The sequence below is a fragment of the Scyliorhinus canicula genome, chromosome 12 (genome assembly GCF_902713615.1).
Source record: "Scyliorhinus canicula chromosome 12, sScyCan1.1, whole genome shotgun sequence".
NCBI classification, from domain to species: Eukaryota; Metazoa; Chordata; class Chondrichthyes; order Carcharhiniformes; family Scyliorhinidae; genus Scyliorhinus; species Scyliorhinus canicula.
In genome coordinates, this window is record NC_052157.1 from 33705949 (window position 1) to 33720839 (window position 14891).

The 14891-nt window shown below is 48.8% G+C and overlaps 1 protein-coding gene across 2 annotated transcripts in view; it reads left to right on the forward strand.

Annotated features, from left to right (window-relative positions):
* Window positions 1-3146: 3146 nt before the first annotated feature.
* Window positions 3147-14891, forward strand: part of lrrc28 (leucine rich repeat containing 28) — a 79042-nt gene continuing 67297 nt past the window's right edge. The window contains exons 1-3 of one of the 2 annotated variants that reach the window (XM_038813400.1): window positions 3147-3324; window positions 9491-9702; window positions 11332-11372. In XM_038813400.1, coding sequence (XP_038669328.1) covers window positions 9508-9702; window positions 11332-11372 — 236 coding nt within the window. In that variant the 5' untranslated portion in view covers window positions 3147-3324; window positions 9491-9507. Of the gene's footprint in view, window positions 3325-6400; window positions 6649-9490; window positions 9703-11331; window positions 11373-14891 lie in introns of those variants that run through there. The other variant, XM_038813399.1, reaches the window with a different exon arrangement.

Below are 14891 nucleotides of genomic sequence, written 5' to 3' on the forward strand. Positions count from 1 at the left end.
CCAACGTACAAGAGGAAGAATAGTCGGAGGAAGGTAGCCGGCGGGGCGGGGGGGGGGGGGGGGGGGGGGGGGGGCTACGGGTTCGTTACGGGGGTTTGATGGCTAGCTAAGGCCCAAAACCAAACTAAATAAATGCCAATAAACGTGTTGGGGAATGTAAAATATGTATGCCGGCTAAAGGGGGGAGGCCACAGTTATTACTACGAAGATGCTTACCCGTAAATATATATGTTAATTTTTGCGTGTTCTTTTTTTTTTCTTTCTCTCTCTCTAACAATTTGTAATTTGTTCAATATAAAACATGAAAACTGAATAAAAAACATTTATTAAAAAAAAGATATGCGTGGGAGGGGGTACGCGTCGAGCTGCGTGTACCGATTGATGGTCTGGCTGTAGTCCACGACCATTCTGTGTTTCTGCCCAGTTTTAACGACGACCACTTGGGCTCTCCAGGGGCTGTTGCTGCCCTCGATGATGTCTTCCCGAAGCAACCGCTGGACCTCGGACCTGATGAAAGTCTTGTCCTGGGCGCTGTATCGTCTGCTCCTGGTGGCAATGGGTTTGCAATCCGGAGTTAGATTGGCAAAGAGGGAGGGTGGGTCGACCTTTAGGCTCGCGGGTCCGGACACAGTGAGGGGTGGTAGTGGCCCGCCAAATTTGAGGGTAAGGCTCTGGAGATTGCACTGGAAGTCCAGGCCTAGTAGTAGTGCAGCGCAGAGATTAGGAAGGACGTAGAGGCGGAAGCCGCTGAATTCTATGCCCTGGACCGTGAGAGTGATGGTGCAGAACCCCCGGATCGCGACAGAATGGGATCCGTATGCCAGGGAGATTCTTTGATTGGCGGGGTGGACCGCGAGGGAGCAGCGCCTTACCGTATCCGGGTGGATGAAGCTTTCGGTGCTCCCAGAGTCCAGCAGGCAAGAGGTCACGTGACCGTTGATTCTCACACTGGTCGAAGCGGTGGCCTAGTTGTGCGGACGAGACTGGTCGATTGTCACTGAGGCGAGCTGTGGTCGGTCGTCGCTGGCGTCAGAAGATGGAGAGCGGGGGGGGGGGGGGGGGCAGTTCGTGGAATGCTGTCAGCGTCCATGTCCCGTGGGGAAGACAAGATGGCGGCGCCTGAAGATCCTGCGGGAGACAAAATAGCGGCGCCCATGGGCCGCACATAGCGGGGGCTGGACAAGATGGCGGCGCCCATGGTCCGCATGTTGCGGGGGCTGGACAAGATGGCGGCACCCATGGGCCACACGTGGACTGAGGGGAGGAAGATGGCGGCACCCACTGGCCGCGTGTGGCCCCGGGAGGTGAAGATGGCGGCGCCCACTGGCTGCGCGTGGTCCGGGGAGGTGAAGATTGCGGCGCCCACTGGCCGTGCGTGGTCCAGGACGAAGATGGCAGCGCCCATTGTGTGTAGGTCAGGGGGGAGGGGGCGATAGCGGCGACTGCGTGGGCCTGGCACACCGTGGCAAATTGCCCCTTTTTGCCGCAAGCCTTGCAAATGGCAGTGCAGGCCGGGCAGCGTTAGCGGGGGTGCTTCTGCTGGCCGCAGAAGTAACATCGGGAACCCACGGGGTGCGTGGGTTGATGTGTGGCACAGGCATAATGGCTGGGTAAAGCCCCGGCTGGGGCGGCCGTCTGTGGGGTCCACGACGGATAGGAGGGGTGGGCTACGCAGCCGGAGGGGTAGGCCTGAGCATTACATGAGGCGACCGTCATGGAGAGTGCTAGCTTTTTAGTCTCAGCTAGGTCGAGCGTGGCCCCTTCTAGCAATCTTTGGCGTTTGAGGTCCGACCCAATCCCCATTACAAACGCATCACGCATAAGAAGGTTGGAATGTTCGGTGGCCGTAATGGCCTGACAGTCACAGTCCTGGACAAGTGGGATTAGGGCCCGCCAGAAGTCTTCTATGGACTCACCAGGGAGTTGTGAGCGAGTGGCGAGTACATGCCTGGCGAAGAATGTGTTTATTTTCTGTGCGTAGTTTTCTTTAAGGAGCGCCATGGCATCTGCGTAGTTTGGGGCCTCCTGGATCAGCGGAAACACACTGGAGCACAACCTTGAATACAGGATCTGTATCTTCTGAGCCTCCGTCGGAGGGGTGGCCACTGAGTTGATTTAGGCCTCGAAGCAAGCTAGCCAGTGATTAAAGTACTTTTTGGCGTCGCATGTTTGCTGATCCAGCTGGAGGCGATCTGCTTTGATTCGGATGTCCATCTTTTAGAAAATCTTACTGCAATAAATTGATGCACGATCAATTGTACAAAGACTAAGGTTGGATACAACTGTGGCTTTATTGCAGTAAGATGTGTGGCCTCCCACAGCAGCTGGCGAAATGGCTGCTGAATAAAGAACACGCATATTTATACTCCTCCTACTGGGCAGCAGGCAGGGGCTACCGGCGAACCTGTAGTACAGATCCTATGTTACATCACCCAATATCGGCGTAGCGCTGGGGAGTATTAGCCCACATTTATCTGCTCAAGTCTCTGCAGTGGGGACGCTGTTCTTCAAAATAGCAACCGTGGGACATTTTGGGTCCACTGAAGAAAGGAGGTAGGCTGGGCCTCCGCTTCACATCTCATCTGAAAGACAGCACCTCCAACAGTACAGCGCTCCCTCGGAGTATCAGGCCAGATTTAACAGCTCAAGCCTCTGAGGTGGGACCTGAACCGACTGTGAGGGGGAACCTGCACAGCTGGGGATGGAAGGAAAGATAGGGAGATGGATCAGAAGGAGCTGGGGTGTACTGAGTGGGGGAGTGTGGTGGGGCTGGTTTAGCACAAGGCTAAAGAGCTGGCTTTTAAAGCAGAGCAAAGCAGGCCAGCAGCACAGTTAAATTCCCGTACCAGCCTCCCCGAACAGCCGCCGGAATGTGGCGACTCGGGGCTTTTCACAATAACTTCATTTGAAGCCTACTTGTGACAATAAGCGATTTTCATTTTATTTCAAAGTGTGTGTGGTGGAGGGGAGAGGAAGTTCCAGACCTGACTACAACTCCCAGCATGCTCGGCGAGGTCTCGTTCAATCGGGAGGCCTCTTGCTGCCCCTGCAGATGATTGGCCAGGGCCGCGGCGCTGGCAGGCGATTGGCGGTCGGTGGGCGGGACTGAACGAATGGGGAGCGGGTTTGTTGCTGGCGCTGGGTTGAAGTGTGAAGGGTCAAGTTGGTGCAAATGGAGCCGTTTGTCGGCGCGCTTTAAAATGTTCCGGTAGAGAGCGGGATAGAGGGAGCCCCGGGCTCGGCCCGCTGCTTTGTAGTTGTCCCGTCCCCACCCCAGGCCGCTGTGCTTCCCCTACCGTTGGGCATCTCTCCGAGCTCCTGGAGGTATTTATCTATCTGCAGCCAACCATGTTGTATTGTGTGACCTGCCAGTAAGCAGCCTTTTTGTCTCTTGAGGACCTGCTGCTTAAAGAATAAACTCGGATTTATCATGAACACCACAAGACCAATCCCTCCCCTGGGCACCCACATAGTCAATCCAATGGTGGTCAAGTCCCTCAAGCGTTTCAAACATTTGAAGTTCAGTCCTTGCTGTTGTGTAGGTTTACTTTGGGGTTTTGCTTTGCCTTTGTCAATAGGTGCCCTGGCAGTGCGGAATTGAATTTTGCTGAATGCAACGATGCCTCTTATCTTGCACCCATCAAGATGTAACACAGCGATGCCAGATTTCAGACCATTGTAGCACATTGCACCACTTTTCTCCTTTGGCAACATCTCTCTTTTCAGCACAGTAAGAAGTCTTACAACACCGGGTTAAAGTCCAACATGTTTGTTTAAAACACTAGCTTTCGGAGCATTGCTCCTTCCTCAGGTGAATGAATAGGTTTGTTCCAGAAGCTTATGGGAAGCCCTAGCTTTTGGAGTGCAGCTCCTTCATCAGGTGATGAAAGCTAGTGATTTGAAACAAACCTGTTGGACTTTAACTTACTGTACCCTTTGAGTGAGGAAGTGCTTGCTAACAAAGCTCCTGAATGGTCCAGCCTTAAATTGTAAACTATGACCCCTAGTTTTGAAATGAAAATGAAATGAAAATCGCTTATTGTCACGAGTAGGCTTCAATGAAGTTACTGTGAAAAGCCCCTAGTTGCCACATTCTGCTGCCTGTTCGGGGAGGCTGTTATGGGAATCAAACTGTGCTGCTGGCGTGCTTGGTCTGCTTTCAAAGCCAGTGATTTAGCCCTGTGCTAAACAGCCAGTGGAAATAGTTTATCTTTATCTCCCCTGATTTTCCCTGTTAAAATCTTGAATATTTTGCAGATCATCCCATAATCTTCTGAATTCTAAAGAAATCTGGTCTAATTTGAATTTAAGGTGACACAGTGGTTAGCACTGCTGCCACATAGTGCCAGGGACCTGGATTTAATTCCGATCTCGGGTGACTGTGTGGAGTTTGCACTTTCTCCCCGTGTCTGTGTGGGTTTCCTCCGGGTGTTCTGGTTTAGAGATAGAATCAGGTTTCCTCCCACAATCCAAAGATGTGCAGGTTAAGTGGATTGGCCTTGGTAAATTGTCCCTTTGTGCTCAAAGATTCGGTGGGGCTATGGGTTTACGGGGGAGTGTGCTGAGGTAGGATGCTCATTCAGACGGTCGGTGCAGACTTGATGGGTCAAATGGCCTCCTTCTGCACTATAGTGATTCTATATCTCTAACCCCTGTAATCTAAGTATAATTTTTGTAAACTTGCGTTGCACACTCTCCAAGGTCAAAATATCCTACCTAAGGTGTGAGGCCCCGAACTGCTCACAGTACTCCAAGTGGGGTCTAACCAGGGTTTTGTATAGCGACATGAATAATTGAGGACCCAGGAAATAGGAGGAGGGAGTGGAGTGGAGTGGGGTGGGGTGTAGGCTCCGCTGTATTCAGTTCAAAGTAGCTCACAGGCATATGATGGTGGCTCGGACGAGCAGGTTCTTTGAGGGAATGGAGGATATGTGTGGACGGTGTGCAGGGAGGCCTGCATGTTCTGGGCATGTCCAAAACTGAAGGGGTTCTGGCAGGTGTTTGTAGGCGTAATGTCCAGGTTGTTGGGGGTAATGGTGGTCCCGAGCCTGGAAGTAGCGATATTTGGGGTGTCTGAAGACCCAGGGGTGAGAGAGGCTGATGTTCTGGCCTTTGGCTCCCTGATAGCCCAGAGACTGATTTTGCTTGGGTGGAGGGACTGGGAGCCATCAAAAGCAGGGGCATGGGTGAGCGACCTGGTGGAATTCCTGAGGTTGGAAAAGATTAATTTTGTCGTGAGAGGGTCGGTTGATGGGTTCGCCCGGAGGCGGAAGCCGTTCATCAACTTCTTCAAGGAGATTTGAGGCGTCAGAAGAGGGGGGAGGATAAGGGGGTTAAAATGGGGAAGGCAGGACAGGAGGAGGAGAAGGAAGGGGAGGTGTGGGTGTTGGCTATTTATTATGCTGTACAAGTTTGTTGTTGCTCTTATTTGTGTGTTTGTTGTTTATATACATGCCTCAGTACAATATTTAAACACAGATCCCTGTGGTACACCAATGGTCACCACTGCCAATTAGAGTAATTACCCATTATCCCCACTTTGTCACCTGCCACTCAACCAATTCCCTAACCATGTCAATAATTTGTCCTCAACTCTGGACTTCCACCTTAGTTAACAGTTTCTTGTGTGGGTCTTTTGTCAAATGCTTTTTTGAAGTCCATATGAATAACATCCATAAACATTCCCCTGTCTACTACCTAAGTCACCTCTTCAAAAATGTCAGTAAGATTAGTCAGACATGACCTTCCCTTCACAAATCCATACTGGCTCTCCCTGATCGACCATATTTTTTCAAGGTGTTTAGTTACACCATCCTTGATTATAGACTCCAACAATTTCCCACCACAGATGTTAGGCTAACCAGTATAATTCCTTGGTTTCCCCTAAAAGTGGAGTGACGTGCAATTTTCCAATCCCAAGGGACTACTCCTGAATCTCGAGAACTGTGGAAGATTATAATTAGAGCATGCACAATATAGATGAAAGGTGAATTATAAAGATAGAGAGTCGGTTTAAAGGGTAGTTATTTTGGAATGAAGGAACTGCCTGTTCCTCATTACCTACATTAGTGATTTGGATTTAGGAACTAGTAACTCTTATCAAAATATTTGCAGATGCTATTGAATTGAGTGTATAAGGTAAAGCCTGAAGAATACAACATAGAAAAAAATATTTTTAAAAAAATAATCTTTATTGTCATAAGTAGGCTTACATTAACATTGCAATGAAGTTACTGTGAAAAACCCCTAGTCACCACATTCCGGCACCTGTTCGGGTAAACAGAGGGAACATTTCCAAATTACCTAACAGCACGGTCTTTTGGGAGGAAACCCACGCAGACACGGGGCGAATGGGCAGACTCCACACAGACAGTGACCCAAGCAGGAAATTGAACCTGGGACCCTGGAGCTGTGAAACCACAGTACTACCCACTGTGCTGCCTCAGAAAACTTGCAGATTGCAATTATGTGGCAAATGAGATTTAACACCGCTAAATGTGAAGTATTGCACTTTGGGAAATAAGAAACCAAATGGGGTTGAAGAGACACAGGTGAACAAATCATTATATATCGAATCGGGTCAACAAAGCACGAGGATTTATTTCTTGGTGTATAGCATTCAAACGTTGTGAAGGATGAAGGCTCCTGGTAAGACACATTTGGAGAATTGTACACAGATCTGTTCTGTATGTTATAAAAAAGGACACAGAAGCACTGAAGAAAGTCTTAAAAAAAACATTACAAGGATGAGATGACCTGGGAGTAAAAAGTTATGATTATTGGGAAAGATTGAACTTCTTTTTTCTTTAGAAAATAGATTTAAAAGTGATCTGATAGAGATTGTTAAAAATGATGAATGTGTCTGCGTGGGTTTCACCCCCACAACCCAAAGATGTGCTGGTTTGGTGAATTGGCCATGCTAAATTGCCCTTTAATTGGAATAAAAAATAATTGGGTACTCTAAAAAAATTTTTTTAAATCACTGCATTGCAAAAGTAGAAATGGAGTGAATGCTTCCACTTATGGAACAATACAGAACTAGGAGCTCCTGAGGGCAAGATAAATGAAACAGATATTTATTTACTCTGGTTGAAATGTGGAACTCGCTAACACTAGAAAGTGGCTGAGGTAGATGTTTGGATGCTTTCAACATGAAATACTAGATGAGTATATGGAAGAAAAGGGAATCAAAGGATTTGCTGAAAGTCTGGTGAGGTTGATGGAATGAAAAGAGATGAGTTGAGAGGGACATGAACAACACAGACTATTTGGGTTGACAGACCTGTTTCTGTGCTATATATTCCATGTAAACTGTTTCCTTCCACCCGACCTGAATATGCGGCCTGATTAAAAGCTGCCATGCAGCCTAAAATTATACTTCCTCTTTGTATGGGTATTAAGTTAATGGTTTCCGCCTCAAACCAATTATGTTGCTTAAAAGATCATGGGATTTTGGGTAGAGGTGAGTTAGTCGTGTAACTACAGTGTGCCCAAGTTTCTGCAATCCTTTATGCCTGTCAGTCAAACTCTTGTGTCAGAATGAATGTCTTTCCACAAACCTGGCGGTGCCTCTGATTCTCGTGTGTCCTCCAGTTTCACTTGTTCGGCGGTCCCTTAACGTTATGACCAGATTTCCACGTGTACAGGAAACAAAGTAATTCTTTGGGTCTTACCCATTGCAGTTTTTCCTTTGAGTGTTTTGTAAAAATCCATCCTCAGTGAGCATGCTTTTTAATCTCTGTTTCTCATAATGCATTTTTGTGGTATGAGTATAGGTAAAAATGGCAAAGCATTGCAGATTTTGAAACATGACTGGATGGGGTAGAATAGTGAAATTGCACCTAAAATAGGTTTGAAAAGACACCAGTCAAATTACAGTTGTCTTATTGCTTAGCATCTTCCATGAGCCAACTAATCGGGCAGTGTTATTGACACAGTTGTTTCTTTTTTCTCTGCATTGTAAATTGTTCTCTGATATATTTAAGAGTGGCAAACTCGTAGACTTGGGTTGCTATAACTGAAAACAGAATTAACGTCCAAAAGTGTTTTTAATAAGGTATCTTGACCTCCATCTCTGAGCAACCTGATTTAAAATGACTGTTTAAAAGAGTTATACCGAATAATTTCACAGCCTCAACGGTGTCTTGGTTAAAAACTAGTGTTACATTTGACAAGAAAAACTTTTAAAACATGCTAATTGATAATTGTTCACCCAAAAAACTTGGAAGATCCTTCCCTTACCAGTAGAATCTCACATTTCCGCCCCGAGGGCTGTTTGTTGTCAGGGCCTGCTCTGAGCAGATTCAATCTAATACCAGTTTAAAAGGTGGTAGAAAACCTAATTTGCGTAAGATTTCCCCATATTTTTGCAGTGATATTACAAACAAATCTATCCCGTTTTTGATGGACGGATGGTAGCTAAATGAGGTGAATCTTAAATTTTAAGACTGAAAGACTAAATATAATGGTGTGGGTTTGATATTTCTTCAGGCCATGGTTGTGTAGCTGACAGGCCTAGTTCTTGTATGGATTATCTCTAGTCTCGATTCCTGGATTTCTGCCGGTCATCTAAGTTAATACTAGGTTCAATCCTGCCTGTCATTTTATACCAACATGTTATTTAAAAAAAAAATCATTTTATGGGATGTGGACGTCGCTGGCAAGGCCAGCATTTATTGCCAATTCTTAGTTGCCCTTCAGAAGGTGGTGGTGAGCTGCCTTCTTGAACCGCTGCAGTCCCCGAGGTGTGTTCTCGTAGTGGCTGAATACGACTGAGTAGCTCGCTCGGCATTTCAGAGGGATTTAAGAGTCAACCACTTTGCTTTTTTAAAAATAAATTTAGAGTACCCAATTCTTTTTTTTCCAATTAAGAGGCAATTTAGCGTGCCCAATCCACCTACCATGCACATCTTTGTTGGTTTGAGATTTACGCAGACAGGGAGAATGTGCAAACTCCACACGACAGTGACCCGGGGCCAGGATTGAACCCGGGTCCTTGGCGCTGTGAGGCAGCAATGCTAACCGTTGTGCCGCCCCCGAGTCAACCACATTGCTGTGGGTCTGGAGTCACATGTAGGCCAGACCAGGTAAGGATGGCAGATTTCCTTCCCTAAAGGACATTAGTGAACCAGATGGGTTTTTACGACAATCAACAATGGTTCCATGGTCATCATTAGATTTTTTATTCCAGATATTTTGTTGAGCTTAAATTCCAATATTAGCCGTGGAAGGATTTGAACCCTGGTCCCCACCAGTTTAACTTTTTAGAGACTCCAGAAAATCACATTTTATATAATGCAGCTGGTTGCTCTAGCCATATTAAAGAGAGGCTGGATAAACATGGTTTAAAAGAATGTAAACTTTTTCATTACTTTTGCTTTAGATCATGATGTTTCTTGTAGATTTTTCCCAGTTTTAATTAGTCGAAGCTCAATGATAGTTCAGCAGGGATCTTTTATTTTCGGTTAACCTTGGAATATATTTTTCTCAGGAAACCATTGGTCTTTGATGTTGTGGCACCAAGACAGTTTGATCATGAACACTGATCTTTGGAAAGCTATTTCGGTGGCCAAGCGGGAGAAGCACAGAAAACTATTTCTTAATTACAAGAGCCTTTGCAAATTTCCTCCTGAATTACTGAAAGATGGTGGCTCCGAATACTTGGAACACATTTACATGAAGATGAATTCATTAACAACACTGGTATGTATGTTTTCTCTCTCTCTCTCTCTCTCTCTCTTTCTCTCTCTCTCTCTCTCTCTCTCTCTCTCTCTCTCTCTCTCTCTCTCTCTCCTCTCTCTCTCTCTCTCTCTCTCTCTCTCTCTCTCCCCCCCCACACACCCCCCCCCCCCCCCCCCCCCCCCCCCGTGTTTCAAAAGGTTCTGAGCAATTTTTAGGTGGTTTTGTATGTGATAGCAGACTCATTAGATTTAATGGCAAATGGTTAAATCTTAAATTGGAGCTGAGTAATATAAACCAAGAGGTTCCACTTTGACTTTGCAGTCTGTGCTGAGGTAGCTGATTTCAAACTACACCTGACAAAAACCAGTAGAGAAGAGAAAGCAACGGCTTGATCTACCGGTTGCCCAGTCGAGTTGTGCTCGAAACGTGACGTGAAGCAATCGGTAGATGCTCGCGAAATCAAACACAATCTTGTGAGCTGTCAGGATGTGAATCCCGCCCATTTAGGACAGGATCACTTTCTGGCAAATCTGTGTATTAGAGTGAGACAGCTAGTCTCGCTCTAATAGGCGTTGCCGAGTTCTAACAAAGGCGTGGGATCTAACTCTCTCGTCTGGGAGATCTCAGGCGAACGCTGTTCAGTGCTGGTCCCACAGACAGGGACCAAACAGGCACTCGTGGTGGTCTCCCAGGGGATTGGATGCCCCAGATGCATGCCGTGTAGGCAGGGTGGTAGCCTGGCATTGTTGGTTCCACCTGGCACCCTGGAAATGCCACCAGGGTGTCAGCTTGGCATTGCCAAGGCGCAGCGGTGATCGGCCCGGGGTATACCCTGAGCTGGTGAGAGGAGGCCTGGGGACCTCCTTTTGTGAATTGGAGTTTGGGGGGTTCGGGGTTCCTGTTGGCGGCTCGAGAGATCAGGAAGCCATTTTAAAATGGCGCCCCGATCCCCCGCTGCACTGAGTAGTTCGGTGAGCAGAACAGAAAATGGGGCTAAGTGTGGCCTCATCGGGGTGTTCCCCACTGAGGCCCTCAGTCTACCTGGAGGGGTGTTAGATAGCGGGGTGTTTCTCTGAGCACCGGGAAACACCTGACTAATCTCGCGCCACGGGACTCTGTCCCTGTTCAGGTAGATCGCGCCCCAAACTTTTGTAGCTCAGTCTGTTAGTAGCATATTTCTGGTTTTGTATTTGTCACTTACCATTCCATTGAGTGCAAGGTGTTAGCCCAGTAGCTCGGCCTTGGAGAAATAGCAAAAGAGCTGTTGGTATTTAGGTTTCAGCATTTTGTACAATAATGATTTCAGTTAAGGAGCACAGGGAACCACACTGACAGTGAAATGTTCTATCTTGGGAAAATGTTTTAGCCTTCAACAACACGAACAGATTGCATTATGGGACAGTTTAATTTATCTTGCAGGACAGTATCCAGGAGCCATTTACAGGTGCCTTGTTCTTTAATCTTAGATCTCTATTTATTGCATTACAGAATTGGTTCATTATGTTTGTTATGTTCTGCAGTAATGCCTAGAACCAAAAATGTGACGGCATGTTTTTTTGAAAATTCGACTTTTCATACTTTAAACCTGGAACAGTTGCCAAAAAGAAACTACGAGGATTAAAAATAATTGCAACTATTTCCTATTTTCAGCCAGACAACCTTGGACAGAAGCTTCCAAATCTTACTGAATTGTGAGTATTCTCAAACTGCTTTGTTCATTTTGATGTCTTTTTTTTTTAATAAACAATTTTATTGAGGTAGTTTTTGGCTTTATAAACAGTTACAGACATCATCAGAAAGGAAGCAAAAAAGGCAAAAATGTGCAAACATCCACGTACTTTCAATACTTCCATCGTAACATATTGCGCAAGCCCGCTCCCCTCCCACCAGTACCACCCGCCATATTTTCCCTCCTACTCTACTCTACACCCCCTCCCCCCACCCCCCTGCTGACGCTCACTCTCCCGCAAAGAAGTCAATAAATGGTTGCCACCTCCGGGTGAACCCCTGCACAGATCCCCTCAAGGCGAACTTAATATTTTCCATCCCCAGGAAACTCGACATGTCCGCAAGCCACCGCTCAGTCTTCGGGGGCTTTGAGTCCCTCCACGCCAATAATATTAGTCGCCGGGCTATCAGGGAAGCAAAGGCCAACACATCGGCCTCTTTCTCCCCCTGGACGCCCGGGTCTTCCGAAACCCCAAAAATTGCCACCCCTGGACTCATCACCACCCTTGTTTTTAGCACCTGGGACATGACCCCCGCAAATCCCTCCCAGTACCCCCTCAGCTCAGGGCATGCCCAAAACATGTGAACATGGTTCGCTGGTCCTCCCGCGCATCTAGCGCATTTGTCCTCTATCCCGAAAAATTTGCTCATCCGAGCCACCGTCATATGGGCCCGGTGAACGACCTTAAATTGGATCAGCTCGAGCCTAGCACATGTCGCGGTCGAATTTACCCTACTCAGGGTCTCTGCCCACAGCCCATCCTCCATTTCCCCGCCTAGCTCCTCCTCCCATTTAAGTTTCAGTTCCTCTGTCTGGGACCCTTCCTCACTCATGAGCACCTTATATATACCTGAGACTCTGCCCTCCCCTTCTTCCCTCCTGGAGACTATTCTGTCGAGGATCCCCATTGGCGGGAGGCGCGGGAAAGATGGGACCTGTCTACGAACAAAGTCCCGCAACTGTAGGTATCTAAAATCATTTCCCCTTACCAACCCAAATTTCTCCTCCAAGCTCCTCAAACTCGCAAAGCTCCCTTCCAGGAACATATCACCCACCCTTCCCGCCCCTGCTCGCCGCCATACTCGGAACCCCCCATCCATACTGCCGGGGGCAAACCAATGGTTGTCGCAGATTGGCGCCCAGACAGACGCCCCCATCTCCCCCACATGCCTCCTCCACTGGCCCCATATACGCAGGGTCGCCACCACTACCGGGCTGGTGGTGTACTTGGTCGGCGGCAGCGGTAGAGGAGCCGTGACCAGGGCTTCCAAGCTGGAGCCCCTGCACGAAGCCGCCTCCACCTGCTCCCAAATAGACCCCGTACCCACCACCCACTTCCTTATCATAGCGATGTTGGCCGCCCAGTAATAATTGACCAGACTCGGCAAAGCCAGCCCTCCCTCGCTGCGGTTCCTCTCCAACATCGCCGCCTTCACCCGCGGAGACTTTCCCGCCCAGACAAAGCTCATGATCAGCCCGTTAACTCTTTTGAAGAAGGACTGTGGGATAAAGATCGGGAGGCACTGAAAAATAAACAAAAATCGAGGGAGGATTGTCATCTTTACAGTCTGCACCCTCCCTGCCAGCGACAGCGGGAGTGCATCCCATCTCCGAAACTCTCCCTTCATTTGCTCCACCACCCTGGCCAAATTTAACTTATGCAGCCTGCCCCAGTCTTGTGCCACCTGGATTCCCAAATACCGGAAATTTTCCTCAACTAGCCTAAACGGTAGCCCTCTCAATCTGTTCTCCTGGCCCCTTGCCTGGACCACAAACATTTCACTCTTGACCGTGTTTAATTTGTATCCTGAGAACTGGCCGAACTTCCTCAGCATTCCCAGTATAGTTCCCATCCCGGCCACTGGGTCCGACACGTACAGGAGCAGGTCGTCTGCATAAAGAGAAACCCTGTGTTCAACCCCGCCCCTCACCATCCCCTTCCAACCCTCTGCGGCTCTCAGCGCAATCGCCAGCGGCTCTATGGCCAGCGCAAACAGCAGCGGGGAGAGCGGGCAGCCCTGTCTGGTCCCTCGGTACAACCTAAAGTACTCCGACACTTCTCTGTTGGTCCTGACGCTGGCCCTCGGGGCCTGATATAATAATTTGATCCAATCCACCAATCCCTCCCCGAACCCAAACCGTCCGAGCACCTCCCATAGATAGTCCCACTCCACCCGGTCAAAGACCTTCTCGGCGTCCATTGCCACCACTACCTCCACCTCTCTACCCGCCGGGGGCATCATTATCACATTGAGCAATCTCCTCAGATTGGCAGCCAGCTGCCTACCTTTCACGAACCCCGTTTGATCCTCCCCAATCACCTCCAGTACACAGTCCTCCATTCTACCCGTCAGTACCTTTGCCAGGAGCTTGGCGTCTACATTAATCAGGGAGATTGGCCTGTAGGACCCGCACACCTCCGGGTCTTTACCCCGCTTCAATATCAGAGATATGGTGGCTTGTGACATTGTCGGCGGCAGGGTCCCTCTGTCCCTTGCCTTATTGAAAACCCTCGCCAAGACCGGGCCCACCAACTCAGAGAACTTCCTATAAAACTCTACTGGGTATCCATCCGGCCCCGGGGACTTCCCCGACTGCATGGCCTTTAGGCCCCCCAATACCTCCTCTACTCTAATCGGGGCCCCCAGCTCTTCCACTCGCCCCCCCCCAACTGTTGGGAATGTTAACCCGTCCAGAAACCTTTTCATCCCCTCCAGTTCTTCCAGCGGCTCCGAAGTATACAGCTTACGATAAAAGTCCCGGAATGCCCTATTCAATTCTGCCGGATCCTCCACTTTGCGCCCCCCCCCCTCGTCCCTCACTCTACCTATTTCCCTGGCCGCCTCCCTCCTCCTGAGTTGCTGCGCTAACAGTCTGCTAGCCTTTTCCCCATGCTCGTACACCACTCCCCTTGCCTTCCTAAGCTGTTCCACGGCCCTGCTCGTGGATAGTGCCCCCAGTTCCACCTGTAGTCTCTGCCTCTCCCTGAGTAAAACCTCCCCCGGGGACTCCGCGTGCTCTTCATCTATCCGACCCATTTCCCTGACCAATCTATCCATCTCTGCCCGGTCTGCCTTGGCTCTGTGGGCCCCAATTGAAATCAGCTCCCCCCCGCACTACTGCCTTTAGCACCTCCCACAAGGTCGCCGCTGAGACCTCCCCAGTGTCATTCACCTGCAGGTAATTTTTTATACATTTCCGAAGCCTCTCGCAGATCCCCTCCTCCGACAATAGTCCCACATCTAGCCTCCATTGCGGGCGTTGATAGCTCGCTCCCCCGAACTGCAGGTCCACCCAATGCGGGGCATGGTCTGAAATGGTAATTGCTGAGTATTCCGTGTTCTTTACCTCCCCCATACAGTCCCTGCTTAGTACAAAGAAATCTATCCTGGAATATACTTTATGGACGTGCGAGTAAAACGAGTAGCCCCTTCCTGTTGGCTGTCCATCTCTCCAGGGGTCCACTGCCCCCATTTGCTCC